Raw genomic sequence first — 25,532 nt, 5'->3', positions numbered from 1 at the left:
ACCTAATTTTAAAGCTTTCTTGGGAAATCCTAAGGTTTATATTGAGAAATATTAAAATATAATGCAAATGTTTAAAAGAATAAAACATCTTTCGAAATGGCAAAATAATTTCTCCTTCATTCAGAATCATAATCCAATTTAGATTATACTAAAATTGTAATATTGTGCTTATAGATAAAATATATTCTTAACAAATTCAAAACAAAGGAACGTGAGGTGAAAGGCTTGCGATTAATCATGCACCAATTATCAGTTCTTTAATTCACTACGAATAATGTGTAATTAATTTGATACTATTATATCGCCGTCCAGTTCTAAGGTTGTTACAAATTGTCATGTCTAGGCCTTAATTTGAAATAATTGTTTGCTTAAAGTTTCATGTAAAATTGATATGAAAGTCATACATGAAGATGCTTTAAAAACTTTAAATGCGGTTTATCCCAAACTGCTGTAACAGTACATGAACATAAGAATGTCTATATAAGAGATGTTTTATAGCCTTTCATCACCTAAGACAACGTATATTACTGTACCGATTGTATTAAATTGTAATTCTGGGGTAACTGGATTACCGGTGGAAGGAGTAGGCCCAGAAGAATGATAAGGACTGGACAGTACAAAGAGGCTGCTATCAGCGAGGCGCGCATCGCAGATGGCAGTGTTTGATAACGAAATTGAGGGTGGGGTGAGGTAGACGTGCCGTACCTCCCGTCTCAGTTGATCGGAATTTATAATAAAGTAACGAGTAGACTTTGAAAGTGATTAGAGTTAATTTTTTTGCTAATCGTCACCGAACCTGCGGGTAAGTGAACCTTTTAACTGGTTAACCTTTAACTGGTGTTTGGCTTCGGTTACAGCAGCATCCCCCCCACTCAAGAAAGCTATTGTTAAAATAGCAATAAATGGCAACTCTCCAGGTGCACTAATAGACACTGGAAGCACTGAAAGTTTTCTGAGCTAGTCGTCTTTTGTTCAGAGGCATAAATTAGCAGTCACCCCATGAATAGGGACAAGTATCGAAGGTTTCTACTTCCTTGTGCTTTAATATAATTGGAGATTATACTGTTAACACGAAAATCAAACAACAAGAATACAACATTGTTAAATTTGCTATATGAACTAATCTCTGTGCTGATTTTACTATTGGTCACGCTATCTTATCCCTACATTCTTCAATCCTCCTTGATTTAAAGTAAAAGTTCTTGGGGTAAAACTTCTCTATCAATATTCAATATGCTCGTTAGCACAAGCCAAAATTAAACCACCGCCACTCTTTGCTGACCTCTTTTGTAACACATTATTTTGGCATATCAATCCACTTCTCTGCATCCTTATATTAATGGAGATTTTTTTAACTATGTAATAAAGACAATGGTAATTAAATGTCAGTTTGCGAGAACTTTTCTCTTTCCATGAGTTGATACTACTAATCCAAAATAAAAATTTTTTATTGCAGCATATTCGTAATGCATATTCATGACAAGTTAAAAAGAAATACTTAAAAATACTGAGTACTGAATGATAGTTCTCACTCTATGAACTTACTACACTCCACACTAAGATCGTGTAAAATAAGATGATTTTTTCCCAAAGTATGGGCGAAATAAAAGTGATATAAACACATGTTAGCAATTGTCATCTTTGTTCCTATGGCTTAGATTATACAAATATACAGCTGTTTTGTGTGAAGATGAGGAATGAGGAATTCAGGTTAAGATGACTGATGAGATGATTGAGCTTGAGCATCGAAATCGTTGAAGGTTATGTTATTACTTGAACGTTACTTTGTGGATTTTATGGTTAAGACGCAAAATTGATGTGAGCTGTACAACATTAAACATGATTATACCTTTCATGTGTCTCGCGTAAAGCTTTGATACTCTTGCATGGCCAAGAAGGTTCTAGAGATTGATTCGTTCTTTCAGAATTGCAAGTCATTTAGTAACTTGCATTGACCTAGCTTATATATAAAACCTTTTCATTGCCAACTAGTTTAAAAGGGGCATTTCCTTGTGTGTTGAAGTTGTGTCGTCATTCAACACAATACTAGTGTAAAACGCAATAATATTGAATACTGCTTATATTTTTAAAATCAGTGAAATGGAGTTTCCTCATTTAGGTAAACAGTGTGCAGAATCGTCTTGTCAGAAATTGGGTAAGTTATAAAAATAGCAGAGACTACTCTGAAATAGATATTTAGGTTTTTATCAGTGTTATAAGTTTGTTGTATTTCTAAAATTCATAAAACAGCCCATTTTATATAGACTTCTTACCTATATAGCCAATAAATACCTAAACTAAGGTATAATTTTCTCTTGTTGGGAACCACAGAATCAGAAATTATATTCATAAATATGACATAGAAATGGGAGGAGTTCAGAAAGCAACCTCATTATCACCAAACACAAACAATAGTTAATTGTAAGTCACCCGATCTTTGATAGAAGCTTTTAAACCCTGTTAGGGGTAGCCTAGCAGTGAGAAACTGGCCATAGATTCCATCCATAAAAAGAACTAATCCGTTGACTTGAATCCTAACCTGGTTCATGAACTACTCCTGACCTAGTTCCTGAACTACAACTAACCTAGTTCCTGAACCAGTTCAATCACTTCAGGATTAAATTATATTATTAAAATAAAATTTTATAATTTAAAAAAGAACAAATACAAAAATATCTATAGATTATACTTAATACATTACTTTGAATACATGGTCTACTGTATTATATTACTACCCTCATTTTAGACCTCTTCTATTTTTGGACAAATACCAATCTATGGACGGCCATATCTCAAAAACGTACGAGCCAATTTTGATAAAACTTTCTGTACACATTCACTACATGGTCTAGTATACTAAAATATAAGCCTCATTCTTAGGCCACGCCTATTTCCGGAGCTACATCGATTTTACAGGCAAAGTGCTGACAAAAACCAATCTATGGACAGCCATATCTCAAAAAACGTACGAGCCAATTTTGATAAAACTTTCTGTACACATTCACTACATGGTCTAGTATACTAAAATACAAGCCTCATTCTTAGGCCACGCCTATTTCCGGAGCCACAATAACTTTATAGGCCAAGTGCTGACAAAAACCAATCTATGGACAGCCATATCTCAAAAATGTACGAGCCAATTTTGATAAAACTTTCTGTACACATTCACTACATGGTCTAGTATACTAAAATACAAGCCTCATTCTTAGGCCACGCCTATTTCCGGAGCCACATCGATTTTACAGGCAAAGTGCTGACAAAAACCAATCTATGGACGGCCATATCTCAAAAATGTACGAGCCAATTTTGATAAAACTTTCTGTACACATTCACTACATGGTCTAGTATACTAAAATATAAGCCTCATTCTTAGGCCACGCCTATTTCCGGAGCCACAATAACTTTATAGGCCAAGTGCTGACAAAAACCAATCTATGGACGGCCATATCTCAAAAATGTACAAGCCAATTTTGATAAAACTTTCTGTACACATTCACTACATGGTCTAGTATACTAAAATATAAGCTTCATTCTTAGGCCAAGCCTATTTCCGGAGCTACATCGATTTTACAGGCCAAGTGCTGACAAAAACCAATCTATGGACGGCCATATCTCAAAAATGTACGAGCCAATTTTGATAAAACTTTCTGTACACATTCACTACATAGTCTAGTATAATAAAATATAAGCCTCATTCTTAGGCCACGCCTATTTCCGGAGCTACATCGATTTTACAGGCAAAGTGCTGACAAAAACCAATCTATGGACAGCCATATCTCAAAAACGTACGAGCCAATTTTGATAAAACTTTCTGTACACATTCACTACATGGTCTAGTATACTAAAATACAAGCCTCATTCTTAGGCCACGCCTATTTCCGGAGCCACAATAACTTTATAGGCCAAGTGCTGACAAAAACCAATCTATGGACGGCCATATCTCAAAAATGTACGAGCCAATTTTGATAAAACTTTCTGTACACATTCACTACATGGTCTAGTATACTAAAATATAAGCTTCATTCTTAGGCCACGCCTATTTCCGGAGCTACATCGATTTTACAGGCCAAGTGCTGACAAAAACCAATCTATGGACGGCCATATCTCAAAAATGTACGAGCCAATTTTGATAAAACTTTCTGTACACATTCACTACATAGTCTAGTATACTAAAATATAAGCCTCATTCTTAGGCCACGCCTATTTCCGGAGCTACATCGATTTTACAGGCAAAGTGCTGACAAAAACCAATCTATGGACAGCCATATCTCAAAAACGTACGAGCCAATTTTGATAAAACTTTCTGTACACATTCACTACATGGTCTAGTATACTAAAATACAAGCCTCATTCTTAGGCCACGCCTATTTCCGGAGCCACAATAACTTTACAGGCCAAGTGCTGACAAAAACCAATCTATGGACGGCCATATCTCAAAAATGTACGAGCCAATTTTGATAAAACTTTCTGTACACATTCACTACATGGTCTAGTATACTAAAATATAAGCCTCATTCTTAGGCCACGCCTATTTCCGGAGCTACATCGATTTTACAGGCAAAGTGCTGACAAAAACCAATCTATGGACGGCCATATCTCAAAAACGTACGAGCCAATTTTGATAAAACTTTCTGTACACATTCACTACATGGTCTAGTATACTAAAATACAAGCCTCATTCTTAGGCCACGCCTATTTCCGGAGCCACAATAACTTTACAGGCCAAGTGCTGACAAAAACCAATCTATGGACGGCCATATCTCAAAAATGTACGAGCCAATTTTGATAAAACTTTCTGTACACATTCACTACATGGTCTAGTATACTAAAATATAAGCTTCATTCTTAGGCCACGCCTATTTCCGGAGCTACATCGATTTTACAGGCCAAGTGCTGACAAAAACCAATCTATGGACGGCCATATCTCAAAAATGTACGAGCCAATTTTGATAAAACTTTCTGTACACATTCACTACATAGTTTAGTATACTAAAATATAAGCCTCATTCTTAGGCCACGCCTATTTCCGGAGCTACATCGATTTTACAGGCAAAGTGCTGACAAAAACCAACCTATGGACAGCCATATCTCAAAAACGTACGAGCCAATTTTGATAAAACTTTCTGTACACATTCACTACATGGTCTAGTATACTAAAATACAAGCCTCATTCTTAGGCCACGCCTATTTCCGGAGCCACAATAACTTTATAGGCCAAGTGCTGACAAAAACCAATCTATGGACGGCCATATCTCAAAAATGTACGAGCCAATTTTGATAAAACTTTCTGTACACATTCACTACATAGTCTAGTATACTAAAATATAAGCCTCATTCTTAGGCCACGCCTATTTCCGGAGCTACATCGATTTTACAGGCAAAGTGCTGACAAAAACCAATCTATGGACAGCCATATCTCAAAAACGTACGAGCCAATTTTGATAAAACTTTCTGTACACATTCACTACATGGTCTAGTATACTAAAATACAAGCCTCATTCTTAGGCCACGCCTATTTCCGGAGCCACAATAACTTTATAGGCCAAGTGCTGACAAAAACCAATCTATGGACAGCCATATCTCAAAAATGTACGAGCCAATTTTGATAAAACTTTCTGTACACATTCACTACATGGTCTAGTATACTAAAATATAAGCCTCATTCTTAGGCCACGCCTATTTCCGAAGCCACAATAACTTTATAGGCCAAGTGCTGACAAAAACCAATCTATGGACGGCCATATCTCAAAAATGTACGAGCCAATTTTGATAAAACTTTCTGTACACATTCACTACATGGTCTAGTATACTAAAATATAAGCTTCATTCTTAGGCCACGCCTATTTCCGGAGCTACATCGATTTTACAGGCCAAGTGCTGACAAAAACCAATCTATGGACGGCCATATCTCAAAAATGTACGAGCCAATTTTGATAAAACTTTCTGTACACATTCACTACATAGTTTAGTATACTAAAATATAAGCCTCATTCTTAGGCCACGCCTATTTCCGGAGCTACATCGATTTTACAGGCAAAGTGCTGACAAAAACCAACCTATGGACAGCCATATCTCAAAAACGTACGAGCCAATTTTGATAAAACTTTCTGTACACATTCACTACATGGTCTAGTATACTAAAATACAAGCCTCATTCTTAGGCCACGCCTATTTCCGGAGCCACAATAACTTTATAGGCCAAGTGCTGACAAAAACCAATCTATGGACGGCCATATCTCAAAAATGTACGAGCCAATTTTGATAAAACTTTCTGTACACATTCACTACATAGTCTAGTATACTAAAATATAAGCCTCATTCTTAGGCCACGCCTATTTCCGGAGCTACATCGATTTTACAGGCAAAGTGCTGACAAAAACCAATCTATGGACAGCCATATCTCAAAAACGTACGAGCCAATTTTGATAAAACTTTCTGTACACATTCACTACATGGTCTTGTATACTAAAATACAAGCCTCATTCTTAGGCCACGCCTATTTTCCGGAGCCACAATAACTTTATAGGCCAAGTGCTGACAAAAACCAATCTATGGACAGCCATATCTCAAAAATGTACGAGCCAATTTTGATAAAACTTTCTGTACACATTCACTACATGGTCTAGTATACTAAAATACAAGCCTCATTCTTAGGCCACGCCTATTTCCGGAGCCACAATAACTTTATAGGCCAAGTGCTGACAAAAACCAATCTATGGACGGCCATATCTCAAAAATGTACGAGCCAATTTTGATAAAACTTTCTGTACACATTCACTACATGGTCTAGTATACTAAAATATAAGCCTCATTCTTAGGCCACGCCTATTTCCGGAGCCACAATAACTTTATAGGCCAAGTGCTGACAAAAACCAATCTATGGACGGCCATATCTCAAAAATGTACGAGCCAATTTTAATAAAACTTTCTGTACACTTTCACTACATGGTCTAGTATACTAAAATATAAGCTTCATTCTTAGGCCACGCCTATTTCCGGAGCTACATTGATTTTACAGGCCAAGTGCTGACAAAAACCAATCTATGGACAGCCATATCTCAAAAACGTACGAGCCAATTTTGATAAAACTTTCTGTACACATTCACTACATGGTCTATTATAATGAAATACAAGCCTCATTCTTAGGCCACGCCTATTTCCGGAGCCACACCTATTTTACAGGCCAAGTGGTGACAAAAACCAATCTATCTAGGTTATGTGCTAAAAAAATCTAATCTATTAAATCAACTCACCTGGAAAATCGTAGAGCATATTTAGGTTAATCCTCGCATACATATTGTAGCCACTTTATACATTCTTACATTCATACTTTACATGTATTTGAAGTAACTGTAAGATAAACTTACTTGTAGGTAAACACTTTTTAACACTACTTTAACACACTAACTTTTACTTTTACTTTAACACACTACTTTTACACTTTTTAAACACTACACTAAACAACTAATAACAACTATTCCATACGGTTTCTTCTGCCAGTTTTCATTATAATATATTGAATGTGCAGAATAAATTGCATTTAACCTACGCCAGGGACTGTTCACTGCTAAATGCCGGAGCTACCGAACCACTGTCCACTAGCGGTGAGACGGTATTTCAGTAATCAGTACTTTGTAACGGTTACTTTTCTACAGTATCTGTAACGGTTACTGAGAACTAAAAAATACAGATAACAGGTACTTTGTATCTAGTACTCTGTTACAAGGTACAAAATATTTTCTCGTACGGATTACTTTACTAGTCCTGAAGTATAGAATAGAATTTATTTTTGAAAATATTACAATAACACATTATATGCATTGGTATACACAATGTACAAACCTAATGAGCAAACTTAAATAAAAATGTAACATTCTTGTAAATAAAATTAAAACAAAAACACTCGTAAATTAAAAGAAATATTTTCAAAAATAACTAGGGCCTCTAGAGGCAAGTGCCTGTGGAGAGGTTCCTTTTATTACAAAAATATTTTTAGCTCAAAGAAAATTTCAATAAAACTTTGATTTTTTTATAAGCTCCTAAAAAATTTATTAAAAGTGTGCTGCTGCAGTTACAAAGCAAATGAAAATCCACTTAAATAAATTCAAACTAAAATTTACTGTTACTTTCTTTAATTAACTAGGAATCTATGCAGAGAAGAAAATCTAATTTATCAAAACCCAATAACCACTTCTTTAATGTTTTTGAAAATAACTTTATATTCTCACAACTAATAATTGAAGAAATGATACTAAACATTTTAGGTCCCAAAAAACAATAACTATTTGAAAAAAATGCTAAGTTAGGCTTTGGAACTGGTATTGGTTCTTGCTTTCTTAATTTGTTTTTGTAACTATTTTTTAATTTTGGTAAATTGCCACTTATGACATAAAATATTTTTAAAACTTTATAAAACAAACATATATTTAAGGGGAAGAATATTTAAATCAACAAAAAGAGGAAAAGATTTCTCCATTCTTCGTTTTCGTTTAATCAACCTTATGAATTTCTTTTGTTGAGTTAGAAGTGGCTTTAGATTTGTTTCATAGGCTCCACCCCAACAAAATATTCCATAGTCAAGCCTACTATTGACCAAAGAGAAGTACAGCATTCTTAACACTTCTTCAGTGCAAATGTATTGTAAAAAATAAAAAAAATCTTAAAATATTGTTTAGTTTGCGTTTTAAAATTTCAATATGTGTCTTCCAGTTGATTTCTCTATCTAGCATGACTCCTAAATATTTTAAATTTTCGCACTGGGATACTACAGCACAGTTCTGTGGGTACTGAATGTTACTACACAAACAATTGACACATCGATACAAAATTGAATTACTAAAAATTTGCTGATCTGTTTTTAAACTAAAATTGATGTACTTAGTTTTCTCTGGGCTTAATAACATGTTATTTTTTGAAAACCACCACTGCAGTGCTTTAAGGTCTGAATTCATCTCTTGCTCTATATCATCCCAATTATTTTTCACATACGATAAAGCTGTATCGTCTGCAAAAGATGTAATATTTCCATTTAAATTTGAATCACAAAGATCATTTATGTAGATTATAAAAAGTACTGGGCCTAAAACTGACCCTTGAGGTACGCCACATTGTATAAACCCGAAGTCACTAAAAGAATTATTAATTTTTACACATTGTTTTCTCTTTGTTAAATAGCTAACAAACCAATAATAAATATTCCCCCGAATACCACATCCGTATAACTTTTGTAAAAGAATTGTGTGATCTACAGTATCAAACGCTTTTTTAATATCTAAAAATAAACCACTAACTTTCTGCCCTGAATTTATTCCTGTATACACATTATCTATGAAGCTTCTTAATGCTGCTTCAGTATTTAAACCTTTCCTAAAACCAAATTGATTGTTGCTGAGAAAATTAGTTTTTTCTAGAAATTTAATTAGCTTTTTCTTCATTAACTTTTCAAACACTTTAGCAAAGGTAGAAAGTAAAGAGATTGGTCTGTAGTTATTACAGTCGGTAATTAGGCCACTCTTATGTAAAGGAATCACTACAGCTGTTTACAGAAGTACTCATAAACTGTGTTTAATTAAATAAACAGTGTTTATTAGGGAATATACTCAGTATTTTCAGCGTTAAAAATACTGATTTAAAGTATTCTAGTATTTAAAACGTTACAAATATGAAATACTGATTTAGAGTTCTAGTATTTAAAACGTGAACAGTAAGGAAATAATGCTGGTTTCAAGTATCCAGTGTTTGTACTCAGTATCGCCGAGTAACTTGATTTGTTATGTAATACATTAAATGATAAATTCAAGAATATTATCATAGCCGGAGATTTTAACATCAATGTTTTGAACAAAGACAGTACATATAGGAATTGTTTTAGTATTTTTAAATTCTTATAACTTAGTTTATAAAGTAAATTTTCCTACTAGAGTTACCTCCGAGTCAGAAACCAGCATAGATAACTTCCTCACTAATATTACAACTGAGAAATTAAAAACATCTGGCCTTATAACATGTATATCAGACCATGATGGGCAATTATTTGAAATTCTTGGTGTACAAAAATACTCTTTATTATGTGAATTTAAGGTATTGTAGAAAGTTTTCAAAAACTAACACAGATTTATTTTTAAGGCTGTTGGCTAGTGAAAATTGGTTAGAAGTTTACCAGGCTAGCGTAGAAACCAAGTATGATTTTTTTTACTCAATATTTGTTTCATGTTTTTTAAATTAGCGTTCCTAAATTAATATCTGTTGAAAAAGAGAAAAACCTAAATAGTTTGATTTCAGATTATGTAAAAATTAAAAAGGAAAAAATTGCACAATTGGAGAAAACATATAGGGTTTGGAAAACTAATGATTTAAAACAATTAATTAAGCAACTGAAAATTGAAAATAAAATTGGTTTAATAAAGCTCCGGAAATAGGCGTGGCCTAAGAATGAAGCTTATATTTTAGTATACTAGACCATGTAGTGAATTTGTACAGAAAGTTTTATCAAAATTGGCTCGTACGTTTTTGAGTTATGGCTGTCCATAGATTGGTTTTTGTCAGCACTAGGCCTGTAAAATCGATGTGGCTCCGGAAATAGGCGTGGCCTAAGAATGAGGCTTGTCTTTTAGTATACTAGACCATGTAGTGAATTTGTACAGACAGTTTAATCAAAATTGGCTCGTACATTTTTGAGATATGGCTGTCCATAGATTGGTTTTTGTCAGCACTTGGCCTGTAAAATCGATGTGGCTCCGGAAATAGGCGTGGCCTAAGAATGAGGCTTGTCTTTTAGTATACTAGACCATGTAGTGAATTTGTACAGAAAGTTTAATCAAAATTGGCTCGTACATTTTTGTGATATGGCTGTCCATAGATTGGTTTTTGTTAGCACTTGGCCTATAAAGTTATTGTGGCTCCGGAAATAGGCTTGGCCTAAGAATGAGGCTTGTATTTTAGTATACTAGACCATGTAGTGAATGTGTACAGAAAGTTTTATCAAAATTGGCTCGTACGTTTTTGAGATATGGCTGTCCATAGGTTGGTTTTTGTCAGCACTTTGCCTGTAAAATCGATGTGTCTCCGGAAATAGGCGCGGCCTAAGAATGAGGCTTGTATTTTAGTATAGTAGACCATGTAGTGAATGTGTACAGAAAGTTTTATCAAAATTGGCTCGTAAGTTTTTGAGATATTGCTGTCCATAGATTGGTTTTTGTCAGCACTAGGCTTGTAAAATCGATATGGCTCCAGAAATAGGCTTGGCCTAAGAATGAGGTTTTTATTTTAGTATACTAGACCATGTAGTGAATTTGTACAGAAAGTTTTATCAAAATTGGCTCGTACGTTTTTGAGTTATGGCTGTCCATAGATTGGTTTTTGTCAGCACTAGGCCTGTAAAATCGATGTGGCTCCGGAAATAGGCGTGGCCTAAGAATGAGGCTTGTCTTTTAGTATACTAGACCATGTAGTGAATTTGTACAGAAAGTTTAATCAAAATTGGCTCGTACATTTTTGAGATATGGCTGTCCATAGATTGGTTTTTGTCAGCACTTGGCCTGTAAAATCGATGTGGCTCCGGAAATAGGCGTGGCCTAAGAATGAGGCTTGTCTTTTAGTATACTAGACCATGTAGTGAATTTGTACAGAAAGTTTAATCAAAATTGGCTCGTACATTTTTGTGATATGGCTGTCCATAGATTGGTTTTTGTTAGCACTTGGCCTATAAAGTTATTGTGGCTCCGGAAATAGGCTTGGCCTAAGAATGAGGCTTGTATTTTAGTATACTAGACCATGTAGTGAATGTGTACAGAAAGTTTTATCAAAATTGGCTCGTACGTTTTTGAGATATGGCTGTCCATAGATTGGTTTTTGTCAGCACTAGGCTTGTAAAATCGATATGGCTCCGGAAATAGGCGTGGCCTAAGAATGAGGCTTGTCTTTTAGTATACTAGACCATGTAGTGAATTTGTACAGAAAGTTTAATCAAAATTGGCTCGTACATTTTTGAGATATGGCTGTCCATAGATTGGTTTTTGTCAGTACTTGGCCTGTAAAATCGATGTGTCTCCGGAAATAGGCGCGGCCTAAGAATGAGGCTTGTATTTTAGTATAGTAGACCATGTAGTGAATGTGTACAGAAAGTTTTATCAAAATTGGCTCGTACGTTTTTGAGATATGGCTTGTCCATAGATTGGTTTTTGTTAGCACTTGGCCTATAAAGTTATTGTAGCTCCGGAAATAGGCTTGGCCTAAGAATGAGGCTTGTATTTTAGTATACTAGACCATGTAGTGAATGTGTACAGAAAGTTTTATCAAAATTGGCTCGTACGTTTTTGAGATATGGCTGTCCATAGATTGGTTTTTGTTAGCACTTGGCCTATAAAGTTTATTGTGGCTCCGGAAATAGGCGTGGCCTAAGAATGAGGCTTGTATTTTAGTATACTAGACCATGTAGTGAATGTGTACAGAAAGTTTTATCAAAATTGGCTCGTACGTTTTTGAGATATTGCTGTCCATAGATTGGTTTTTGTCAGCACTAGGCTTGTAAAATCGATGTGGCTCCGGAAATAGGCTTGGCCTAAGAATGAGGTTTGTATTTTAGTATACTAGACCATGTAGTGAATTTGTACAGAAAGTTTTATCAAAATTGGCTCGTACGTTTTTGAGATATGGCTGTCCATAGATTGGTTTTTGTTAGCACTAGGCCTGTAAAATCGATGTGGCTCCGGAAATAGGCGTGGCCTAAGAATGAGGCTTGTATTTTAGTATACTAGACCTTATAGTGAATGTGTACAGAAAGTTTTATCAAAATTGGCTCGTACGTTTTTGAGATATGGCAGTCCATAGATTGGTTTTTGTTAGCACTTGGCCTATAAAGTTATTGTGGCTCCGGAAATAGGCGTAGCCTAAGAATGAGGCTTGTCTTTTAGTATACTAGACCATGTAGTGAATTTGTACAGAAAGTTTAATCAAAATTGGCTCGTACATTTTTGAAATATGGCTGTCCATAGATTGGTTTTTGTCAGCACTTGGCCTGTAAAATCGATGTGTCTCCGGAAATAGGCGCGGCCTAAGAATGAGGCTTGTATTTTAGTATAGTAGACCATGTAGTGAATGTGTACAGAAAGTTTTATCAAAATTGACTCGTAAGTTTTTGAGATATGGCTGTCCATAGATTGGTTTTTGCCAGCACTAGGCTTGTAAAATCGATGTGGCTCCGGAAATAGGCGTGGCCTAAGAATGAGGCTTGTCTTTTAGTATACTAGACCATGTAGTGAATTTGTACAGAAAGTTTAATCAAAATTGGCTCGTACATTTTTGAGATATGGCTGTCCATAGATTGGTTTTTGTCAGCACTTGGCCTGTAAAATCGATGTGTCTCCGAAAATAGGCGCGGCCTAAGAATGAGGCTTGTATTTTAGTATAGTAGACCATGTAGTGAATGTGTACAGAAAGTTTTATCAAAATTGGCTCGTACGTTTTTGAGATATGGCTGTCCATAGATTGGTTTTTGTTAGCACTTGGCCTATAAAGTTATTGTGGCTCCGGAAATAGGCGTGGCCTAAGAATGAGGCTTGTATTTTAGTATACTAGACCATGTAGTGAATGTGTACAGAAAGTTTTATCAAAATTGGCTCGTACGTTTTTGAGATATTGCTGTCCATAGATTGGTTTTTGTCAGCACTAGGCTTGTAAAATCGATGTGGCTCCGGAAATAGGCTTGGCCTAAGAATGAGGTTTGTATTTTAGTATACTAGACCATGTAGTGAATTTGTACAGAAAGTTTTATCAAAATTGGCTCGTACGTTTTTGAGATATGGCTGTCCATAGATTGGTTTTTTGTTAGCACTAGGCCTGTAAAATCTATGTGGCTCCGGAAATAGGCGTGGCCTAAGAATGAGGCTTGTATTTTAGTATACTAGACCTTGTAGTGAATGTGTACAGAAAGTTTTATCAAAATTGGTTCGTACGTTTTTAAGGTATGGACCCTTTTATAGGGTTTTCTCAAAACTTGCCTTTTAATTGAGTATAGTCTTGAAAAATTGCTGCTATAAAAGGGGATTATTATCATAAAAGTACTGTTTGTTCATTTAAAATCTTTATTTGTAGTATTTATCTTCACGTTATTAATTAAATATATATTTTGTATGGTTTGAGTTGATGAACTAGGTTATGATTCATTTAGGAACTAGTTCCCCGTACTCGTTCTTTTTATGGATGGAATCTATGGCCAGTTTTCACGTCGGTGGTAGCCTAGGGTACGAAAAGCGGACCCGGTTATTTACTGTATATCGAAGAATGTAATCATCGATACCTAATATTCGCATCTCAAATCCTAGACTATAAATTGATATAAAAGTATCTATGGTACTTTGGGATTATACCGACCACACCTGTATGAAGAACACAAAAATAGAAATTTATAGAAACAAACATGATAGAACGAAAAAACAACTCTTTAATTACAAAATTACAAACTTACAAGCATTTCCAGGTATTGTTGTCGCTGTTATCTTATCTTTCTCGAGAATCCTGATTACGGCAGGCCACGCGGCATCACATGATTTGCACGGTACATAATTGCCTTTCCATTACAATTCAATTTATATTTCTGATCAGCCCATCTAGAATTTGATATTTTACTGATAGGTACTATCTCGAGGGATGTTTTTCTTCCGTTGACATCAGCCTATAAATTTTCATGGAGATTTAATGGTAAATAAAAAAGTTACAAATTATTTTCGAAACGTAAGCGTCCTTCATTTTGCGATATCCATAGGTTAGAATTTGCGGAAATGCAAAACTTTGAAAGGCTATAAAAAGGGAACGGTAAGAGGTACAGTATTAAAATTTGGCATGGTGACTTATCTTCATGGGTAGAACAAACAAGCCAAGTTTCATCAAAATCTGAGATGGTAGGTGAGAAAGTGATTTTTCTTTGGTTGAATTGATGTGGAATGACCCATTTGGAAATGTTTTTGGTAAATATTTTATATCATAAAGCATTATGCAAGTGAGTGATTAAAGAGTAAATTAGGCTACTATTACTATCTAAAACAAAATTTATTATAAAAGCAACTTCATTAACTGGCAACAGGTTTTAAATTGACCCATGATCCCTCTGATCCAGCAATGCAGGACTGAACCATCACGGGTAGAAGGAGAAGGCTAGTTAACAGTCTGCTGTCCTATGTATACACTATCTGACTTGTTTCATCATCCTTGGTCGGATGGTGGACAGGGTTATGTTTGGGTTTGATAGTGTGTGGTGATAAATGAACCTCACAACACAGAGTTAGCCTAACCTCTGGTATATTACCTTCGCTGTAAACAGTGCAAAATGGATTACATACCGTGTTAAGAGTGTTGTGCGCCAGACCAAGTTCGATAGTCCATAGAGCATAGTGCATTTTGTGTTCTAATCTCAGGCTAACCTGGTACGGTTTGTCGGTCGGAGTTGGATAGTGTATGGAGGGCTTTACACTAACCAAGGTCTCAACACTATCTGACAAGTTCTGATATGTTTAGTCAATGATTTTCAACTGTCAATAATTTGTTAGATTATTAAAGTAATATACTAAAATACTTTTACAAGATAATATTAATGCAATAATATAAATCTGTACTGTTAAAAATGTAAAAAACATAGGCTACATTCTGTAAATTTTTTAAATTTATCACATCAGTGTACATACATTACTATTAAATAAAATAATTATTAAAATGAATACAACCCCACTTATTGTCCGACATTTTTGGTAAACCAGTGGTATATTGGATGTATATCTGTCAAACTACTAAGAGAGTACTGGTGTATTAATATTATTTTGTCAGATTACATTCTACATTTTAAATACTTTATTTCTTTTAGACAAATGTAATTATTATCCTTTGAGGAAGATTTAAACTCAATTAGCCTATATTGTATGTTTCAGATTTTCTTCCTGTAAAATGTGATGCATGTGAGAAAATATTTTGGTAAGTCTGAGTTGTTATTCATAAGAATCATGATTACCTTAGCCAATTTAATTACCAGCACATTAGGGTCCTAGCAATTTACAGTATCACTTGAACACAAACGTTTGAAACTCTTACCTCATTAACTTAATTGTTGTTCATCAACGTGATGTCAAATTTAAAAAAAATTTAATTAGAGTAACTTAATAATTATAACGATACAATCAATAAAAACATTGTATTTATAAAAAATTTATAAGAAGTGTTGGAGAACAAGAAGGTGAAGGAGAGAACTAATATAAGGAGTCATATTGAAATGTTAAAGGAGGTCATTATTAAATGTTTCTGTTAAACTATACATATATTCATTTGAAAAGTCTTTAAATATCTGTGTAGCAGGAAGATTTAAATAGCTTACAAAGGAACTCCACTTTCTGAAGAAACATTTTAGTACACTACACTGACAGTCAGATGCCGAAGTTAAGCGTCCAAGTGGCAAGGTTAGAAATTTCTGAGAGAATAAACAAACTTTTTGTAAAGTTGCAAGGTTTAACGATCAAACGTAACTGGACAGTTGGTGAGTTTTTTTGTCCATCCTTAGTTTTTTATGGAGAACCTTAGTGTATTTTGAGTGGTCACCAGCAATGCTAAAGTATTATGCTAATTGTATGCAAAACACTTGCAAACACAGCTATCGTGCCTCTAATACTCAAGATGTCAAAGGTAAATGTAACATAATAATACATCCTGTTTAAAGAAGACAGCCTGGCTTCTTCTTCCGATTTATTGACAGTATGTCAAGGATTTACAATTACGTTGCTCTTCCAAAATATGCCACTTTCTTCCAAGCAAATGTAAAAGCAGTTGAAAAATGTGCATGGTGGTTATATACCAAACGATTAATGTGCATAGATATCAATAACATCCAAAAGTAAAGTAGCTGTGAAGGCAATTTGTGATTGCACTTTTATGAGCCATGGCTTGTGAAGCAGAGTAGCCTATGAAACTGAATAGAAGGAACAAACTGCATTTTGGATGGGAGTCTGGTCATGGGAGGTTTCATTGGGATGTTAGGGGCTTGTCAGTAATACATGCATCAGGTACCAATGAGACAACTTTGTTTTACTTATCACCTACCTTAATTGACATAGCATGAACCACAAAATAAACTTGTTAAAAGTTCATAGCACATTGTGCTGACTCATTGATATCTTGCTGTTAATTTCATTTGAAAGTATAAACAGGGAGGTATATTTAATAATGTTAAAATATTCTACTTTTTAAATTAATGTATTAAATATTGCTATAAGAATGGCAATTTTTACACTTTCTATAATGCGGCAAACAGCTGTTTAGATAGTAATAAATTATATATATAGACTAAAAATTATATTTGTTGTATTCTTACATGTTGTTCAAATGTACCCCACCAAGAGTACAGTTTCAGTTCTGTGAAAAAATGTTTTTTAAACCATGTAAGTTTCAAAAGGATCAAATATACATGTATTTGTTTAAATATAAAATTTTGTAATTAGGAGTAATTTTATATATATATATATATATTATTATTTGTTTTTTTTATTGTTTATTATTATTTTATTTATATATATATTATTTGTAGTAAATTACTTTACAATTAAAACAAAGTGTTTTTAAAACATTGGCACTATATTTCGGTGAAAACCGTCTTCAGGTGCAAAAATTGTATAAAATATAAAAGAAAACAGTACAAACGAAAGTAAATAAACAGTGAATAAGTAATAATAATAAATACAGATGACATGAACTAAACAATTGTTCTATATGTTGATTTCAAATTTAGACGTTTTTGGCTAAGTTATCTGATGTTGAGTCCATGTGGAATTTTGCTCTTTAAAACCAATTGGTGTGCTTGTTCTAATGTTCTGAGGTAAATTGGGTTTGAATTTGTATGTACTTGCCGAATAGGTTTGACTGAATATGTATTTTCAAAAGTTTCATTGTGATTTATACCATGAGTCACGACAGTTTTCTTTAAATCTTGGTGTTTATAATCAAATCTGTGTCCTGTCATTCTTGTCATATATATAAAACAATAAGAAAAGAACAAAAGAAAAAGCACATCAAAAAACTTATTAGGATATATCTGACAGGAAGGTTTTGATACAAAACATTTGGTAGATGTTGTATATATTGGTAGGTTAACAATATAACAGAATCCATGTTATCTCTACGTTTTATAATTTACCACCTTCTGAAATATTGTGTAGGTAATATTTTAAAGGCTTGAACAAAGGATGAATAAATATACATCTGTAGAAATATTTGAAGTTGTTATTGTGCATGTGTGGCCGATATTTCCAGATCGGTTGTTATTCTATTTTTCCTTTGTTCTTTTCTCATTATTTCATCTTGTTAAGAATGGGAACAACTTTCTTATAATGTTTGAATGTAGTCACGAACACATGAGTTATATGGGACACAACTGTGCCTCTGCCTACAAGAAGGATGTGCAGGTTCCTGTCTGTCCCCTCTGCAATAAGCCAATCCCAGTTCGTCGTGGAGAGTCCCCAGACATTGCTGTGGGGGCCCACATTGACACAGATTGCCAGTCCGACCCAGCCAAGAACAAACGGAAGGTCAGTGTGATGTTTAATAGTGTATAATTTCTGTACTTTCAGCAGTAATGTATTACATTTACAAATATTTTCAAAAAAGTTTCTTTTCCCATGTTTCCCTTACATAAAGAAATTACATAAGGATAATGTTACTAGAAAATCCCTAAAAGTAAACAAAATTTAAGTGTCCAAAAAAGTGGAGGAACAAATAAGTAATGGATAATTCATAAAGTAGAAAATACTCGACATAAATTTTGTATTAGAAGAAATAATCAACGTATTACAAGCACTATGTTTTTTTAATTTTTTAGGTGTTTACCAACAAATGTTCCATGAAAGGCTGCAAGGGGAAGGAAATAGTAACGAGTAGTCTGTAATGAGTGTTCTCTCAACTTCTGCCTTCGCCATCGCCACACTGCCGACCACAAGTGTCAAGGAAGACAGGCAGCAACGCGAAATTTAGCTGCGTAAGTTGTGTAATACAGTTTGAAAATGTCATGGAATTAGGAAAAATAGATTATTTCAAATAGTTTAAAAACAATATTTAATATGCTTTTAATAATATCAATGAACTTGTGATGCAAGTCTTGACTTAAATGAAGATTATGTTTAATGCATGGCCCTAATTAACCAATCAACAACCTATATTTTATACAGAATATATTGATATAGTATACTACTTTGTGTAACTTTTTTTTTATTTCTGTACATTTTTTTACCATTTAAAAAAAAGATAGATATGTGTCATTCTTTTTCTTTAATATTGGTAAGAATTTGAGGGTGAAATCTTATTTGTTTAATAATGTTTAAAATATTCTACTTTTTAAATTAATGTATTAAATATTGCTATAAGAATGGCAATTTTTACACTTTCTATAATGCGGCAAACAGCTGTTTAGATAGTAATAAATTATATATATAGACTAAAAATTATATTTGTTGTATTCTTACATGTTGTTCAAATGTAACCCCACCAAGAGTACAGTTTCAGTTCTGTGAAAAAATGTTTTTTTTAAAACCATGTAAGTTTCAAAAGGATCAAATATACATGTATTTGTTTAAATATAAAATTTTGTAATTAGGAGTAATTTTATATATATATATATATATTATTATTTGTTTTTTTTATTGTTTATTATTATTTTATTTATATATATATTATTTGTAGTAAATTACTTTACAATTAAAACAAAGTGTTTTTAAAACATTGGCACTATATTTCGGTGAAAACCGTCTTCAGGTGCAAAAAATTGTATAAAATATAAAAGAAAACAGTACAAACGAAAGTAAATAAACAGTGAATAAGTAATAATAATAAATACAGATGACATGAACTAAACAATTGTTCTATATGTTGATTTCAAATTTAGACGTTTTTGGCTAAGTTATCTGATGTTGAGTCCATGTGGAATTTTGCTCTTTAAAACCAATTGGTGTGCTTGTTCTAATGTTCTGAGGTAAATTGGGTTTGAATTTGTATGTACTTGCCGAATAGGTTTGACTGAATATGTATTTTTCAAAAGTTTCATTGTGATTTATACCATGAGTCACGACAGTTTTCTTTAAATCTTGGTGTTTATAATCAAATTCTGTGTCCTGTCATTCTTGTCATATATATAAAACAATAAGAAAAGAACAAAAGAAAAAGCACATCAAAAAACTTATTAGGATATATCTGACAGGAAGGTTTTGATACAAAACATTTGGTAGATGTTGTATATATTGGTAGGTTAACAATATAACAGAATCCATGTTATCTCTACGTTTTATAATTTACCACCTTCTGAAATATTGTGTAGGTAATATTTTAAAGGCTTGAACAAAGGATGAATAAATATACATCTGTAGAAATATTTGAAGTTGTTATTGTGCATGTGTGGCCGATATTTCCAGATCGGTTGTTATTCTATTTTTCCTTTGTTCTTTTCTCATTATTTCATCTTGTTAAGAATGGGAACAACTTTCTTATAATGTTTGAATGTAGTCACGAACACATGAGTTATATGGGACACAACTGTGCCTCTGCCTACAAGAAGGATGTGCAGGTTCCTGTCTGTCCCCTCTGCAATAAGCCAATCCCAGTTCGTCGTGGAGAGCCTCCAGACATTGCTGTGGGGGCCCACATTGACACAGATTGCCAGTCCGACCCAGCCAAGAACAAACGGAAGGTCAGTGTGATGTTTAATAGTGTATAATTTCTGTACTTTCAGCAGTAATGTATTACATTTACAAATATTTTCAAAAAAGTTTCTTTTCCCATGTTTCCCTTACATAAAGAAATTACATAAGGATAATGTTACTAGAAAATCCCAAAAAGTAAACAAAATTTAAGTGTCCAAAAAAGTGGAGGAACAAATAAGTAATGGATAATTCATAAAGTAGAAAATACTCGACATAAATTTTGTATTAGAAGAAATAATCAACGTATTACAAGCACTATGTTTTTTTAATTTTTTAGGTGTTTACCAACAAATGTTCCATGAAAGGCTGCAAGGGGAAGGAAATAGTACGAGTAGTCTGTAATGAGTGTTCTCTCAACTTCTGCCTTCGCCATCGCCACACTGCTGCCGACCACAAGTGTCAAGGAAGACAGGCAGCAACGCGAAATTTAGCTGCGTAAGTTGTGTAATACAGTTTGAAAATGTCATGGAATTAGGAAAAATAGATTATTTCAAATAGTTTAAAAACAATATTTAATATGCTTTTAATAATATCAATGAACTTGTGATGCAAGTCTTGACTTAAATGAAGATTATGTTTAATGCATGGCCCTAATTAACCAATCAACAACCTATATTTTATACAGAATATATTGATATAGTATACTACTTTGTACTTTTTTTATTTCTGTACATTTTTTTACCATTTAAAAAAAAGATAGATATGTGTCATTCTTTTTCTTTAATATTGGTAAGAATTTGAGGGTGAAATCTTATTTGTTTATAATGGGATCAGATCAGTAGAGGTGGGTCGTTGCAGTTGAAACCATCTTATTAACAAAGCTTTTTTATTTGTATTTTCATTGCCGTGCACTTGATTCTTCCTCAATTTTGCTAGTGCTGGAGATTTTATTTCTATTAAGCATTGTTTTAGCCTGTGATGTTATACATTTAAGGAGGAGCTCTTATTATTGGAAAAACTATTTTTGTAAAAGAAACACAATTATCCGATAATCTAATTCTAATCCATGAGGTCTTTCAAAATGAAAGAGGCCACTGTCAGTTGTTTTTTCATCATTCTTCAATATTCAGCTGTAGCGCAGAAGATTGTTTCCTAATAAAATTCCTTAAATCTAGTTCTTTTGCTTGTGCCTTCCTTTGTTTATTATTTTAATTTGTCTATATAGTTCTGTGTTTTTACATTCTCCAAGACACAACCGTTTTGAATGCCATTAAAAGAATTGATGTACATTGAATTTTATATTTAGGTTTGTCAATAAAATAGTTGAAGTACTTGACCAAGGAATAGTATAGTTCACAGTTAGTACCAAAGGTGGCCTTTTTTGGGTTGAAATCGAAAAACATGAAAATTGTTTGTAAATTCGATCAAGAACCAGAAGACAAAATAGTATGACATATGGACAGTACTTTTCATTACACTGTCATAATTACCCAAGTATAAAAAAGATTGCACAGTATTATGGTTGTCACAAATAAATTATACCACATTGATGTTTACATCATTTTAACATTTGTATTGCTCACTAAATTAATTTAAATATGCTGATTTCACTGTTAAATTATTACTATTGATATAAACAGAAGGCCACGAGAGCAAATGGTGTTACATGTAAACCAGAAAAATGTCACATTCAGTACTCTAATACTACTAATATTGATAATATCTACTTTTGGTACAGTGGCAGATTTAGTTATATGTGTTGATCTTAATGATTTATAAGTATTTTGTCGTAAATCTTGGATTTAAAATTGGATGCAAACTGGAAGCATTTGAACTACATTACAAAAATAATCAGTAAACTTAGTTTGTTTTCGTTTGCTTTATGTAAGCCGTCGCACTTCATAAATACTTTCCCATTTTCATTACATTGTACTACAAGATGTTTTTATCTCATCAGGTATTGCTGTTTTCTCTTTATTTGGAGCTTTAGCAGTTCTAGAATGCAGTATGTTCACTATCTTCAAATGAAATCATTATACCTGGTGTGATGGGAGTCTTGTAAAAACATCCTTATTTCATAATGAAATCATGACCTGTTGTAGCACATAAATTATGTGTTTGTCTGTGTTTGTTAAAAAAAACTCACATCCCTTTAAACTGACTGAAGTGTAGTACAGCGTATTCATGTAGTCCTTGCTTTAGTATTCATGTACATCACTCATAATCATTGTCATCACACAACTAAGAAAACATCACTCATGTATATTCAAGAGCAACTGTTTTTGTATGTGTTTCAGTAACTAAAAGTAAGTTATTTTGAAATCAGATGTACTATACAAACTCATAAATATATCTTATTATGCTTGAAATAAAAAGATAATGTTGTCATGTTAAGGTTTGTTTTTTACAGACAAGCAGCTACGGCTCGGCTTGCAGCGCCAACCCAGACTCCTGCAGTTGCCTCCGTCCAAGGAAGTTTGGTGAGTAGCACGCTAAAGTACAGTAGATTACTTCTAGAATCAAATAGCTTTTATAAGAAAAACTAAGCCTAAGATACAAATCTTTTTATTGTATGAAATTAACTTTGCTCAAGTAATAAGTACGTAAACGCTTACCTTGACACAATTATGTTACTTTTTTGCTTCTTTGATTAACAAAGTACATACTATATTTACATTTCATAGCTAAATTTATTCAAAAAACTGTTACAAAGGCAATTTAATATTTTTTTATTTCAGTTCCAAATCTAGGATTCAGATAATATTTTTGACACAAATTGCCTCATCATAAATGTCATGACACTTCAGAACAAAAATTGTCAACCAACCTTTATGTAACAAACTTTGCTATGCTGAACGGAGAAACAAGCAAATATGGCAAGTTAACAGAGGTGTCTCCTAGTTAAATATAAAAAACCAGACCTCTGAGAAAGATGAAAAATATCTTTTTATCTAAAAAGTAAAAAGTTGCTCAAGATAAGATTGGTAACAAGTGTGCACCCAACATAAATTTGTATCAATAATTAATTACATGCATTACTTAAGTGTCATATATAACTTAAATCCTCATTTAAATAATATTTATATTAACATATATTTTATGCCTTACTAAATTGTAAATAACTGTACTAAATTTTAAAATGGTTTTAAAAACACAAATTTTAGAAAATAATTAATATAAATTTAATGATGGTTTCTAATATTTTAATAATTTTAACTGGTTTACATATAAATGTAGAGTGAAGATGAAGCACTGGCTCGAGCAATTCAACTGTCGATGATGGAAGAGAAACACACAAACAAGAGCACAACTCCCGAGGAACAGTTGGCAGCGGATGCAGCCCTAGCTCGGGCAATAGCAGAGAGTGAGCGTACAGCAAGACGACCCATCACAAGCAACACTCCTAGCAATAGCCGGTCTAACTGTGCTGTTTCATAAAACACTAAAAGCACACAATACTGTTATAGGCTACATCCTTACAGCCACTATGACACAACAACTTGGTATTTTTTACACTGCCAAATATTTAAAAACACTGTATTTAACAAAATAGATACTGTACATTAAGTTATTTTAGGCTGTTTGTTTTATTGGAAATATCTACTAGCTTTAACTTATTTATTTTAATTGTATTTCTGTGACTCCTACAGCATAAACCATGTGGAAGAGAAGGTTGTGAATTAATATTTCTGAACTTTAATATTGCTTTTATCACTTAGTTCCTGAATTCATTATTTCATTGTATTTTTAATGTGTAAAACATAAAACCCAGTGCATAAAAAAGTAAATTAATATCGCATGCTTCTTGATTTCTATTTGAAACTCAGAATTCTTTAGCTAAAACAAAAATTATGAAAATAAATAGCTTCAAAATGTACGTGAAGAGAAAGTATAAATTTTTATGTTACTAAATTTGTCAATAATAGGGCCTCTCTGCCAAATGTATATAAGTAGAACTACTGTTTTCCATCATGTCTTGTATTGTCATCAGTTTTGTAATATTCTAATCAATGTGATTGGTTTGTACAGCATAAGAATACATTGGCAAGTGTGAGATTCGCATGCTTTGACTGGAAATAAAAGATTGAAATAAATTTATGTAGGCCATATAAATGTAAATTTCAATCAATTATAACTAGACTACTTGTGTAGTAGTTCTGTCCTCAATTAGCCTAGTGCAACAATTGTATTAAAATACTGTTAACTTCATCATCAGACACCAAAGAAATATATGCATTTTTGTTATTCATTAATACCTTTGACTTCACAAGAGCTTAAACCTCATATTCATATAAGGGTTGTGTGACAACAGCCAGTTATGTATGTACACCAATGCATAGGTAGCATGATGTTCTATTTTTTTTTTTTTTTTTTTTTTTTTTTTTTTTTTTTTATTATATGTTAATTTTGAATCCTCAAGTTATTTCCTCTTGTGATCTATTAAATTTATATCTAATAAATGCGAATGTTTGTTTGTATGTTCCGTTATAACTCTGGAACCAATGCACGAGACATCGTGAAATTTTGTACAGTGATTCTACATGTTCCTGGAAGTAACATAGGCATACATACTAGAGTAAATTTGGTCCAATTTAAATAGTTTATTTAATTAATTTTTTAATTATAAATCGTTGTTGATGTTAGAGTGTTTTATATTGGATTCCGACAGACTGCGCTACGACACATAATACAAAGCGAACTGATACTTAACAGCTGTTAATACTTTCAGCTGAAGTTCATCAAAGAGGCAGAAACATTTGTTTACATTTAAAATTTAGAAAATTTTTATTGTAAAGTGCTTGATCAGTAGTGTAATGCAGGTTGCATAGAAGACGTCATTGCCTAATTTTAAATTCAGATTGCACCAATGATCAA

At 33.1% G+C, this 25,532-nt stretch overlaps 1 protein-coding gene across 1 annotated transcript; it reads left to right on the top strand.

The window, feature by feature from the left end:
* The first annotated feature begins 1,975 nt into the window (after nt 1–1,975).
* On the top strand, nt 1,976–24,906 carry LOC124373133 (AN1-type zinc finger protein 2B-like). The gene is given in 9 exon segments (XM_046831528.1): nt 1,976–2,155; nt 15,918–15,960; nt 18,374–18,557; nt 18,848–18,901; nt 18,903–19,003; nt 20,350–20,704; nt 20,995–21,152; nt 23,068–23,137; nt 23,895–24,906. Coding segments are annotated over 9 exon segments (1,221 nt in total). The 5' UTR covers nt 1,976–2,100; the 3' UTR covers nt 24,096–24,906.
* The last annotated feature ends 626 nt before the right edge of the window (nt 24,907–25,532 follow it).

Source organism: Homalodisca vitripennis, unplaced genomic scaffold, assembly GCF_021130785.1.
Source record: "Homalodisca vitripennis isolate AUS2020 unplaced genomic scaffold, UT_GWSS_2.1 ScUCBcl_4868;HRSCAF=11293, whole genome shotgun sequence".
Lineage (NCBI taxonomy): Eukaryota > Metazoa > Arthropoda > Insecta > Hemiptera > Cicadellidae > Homalodisca > Homalodisca vitripennis.
Note: the sequence above shows the minus strand (reverse complement) of the source record. Positions and strands in the feature narration are given on the sequence as shown.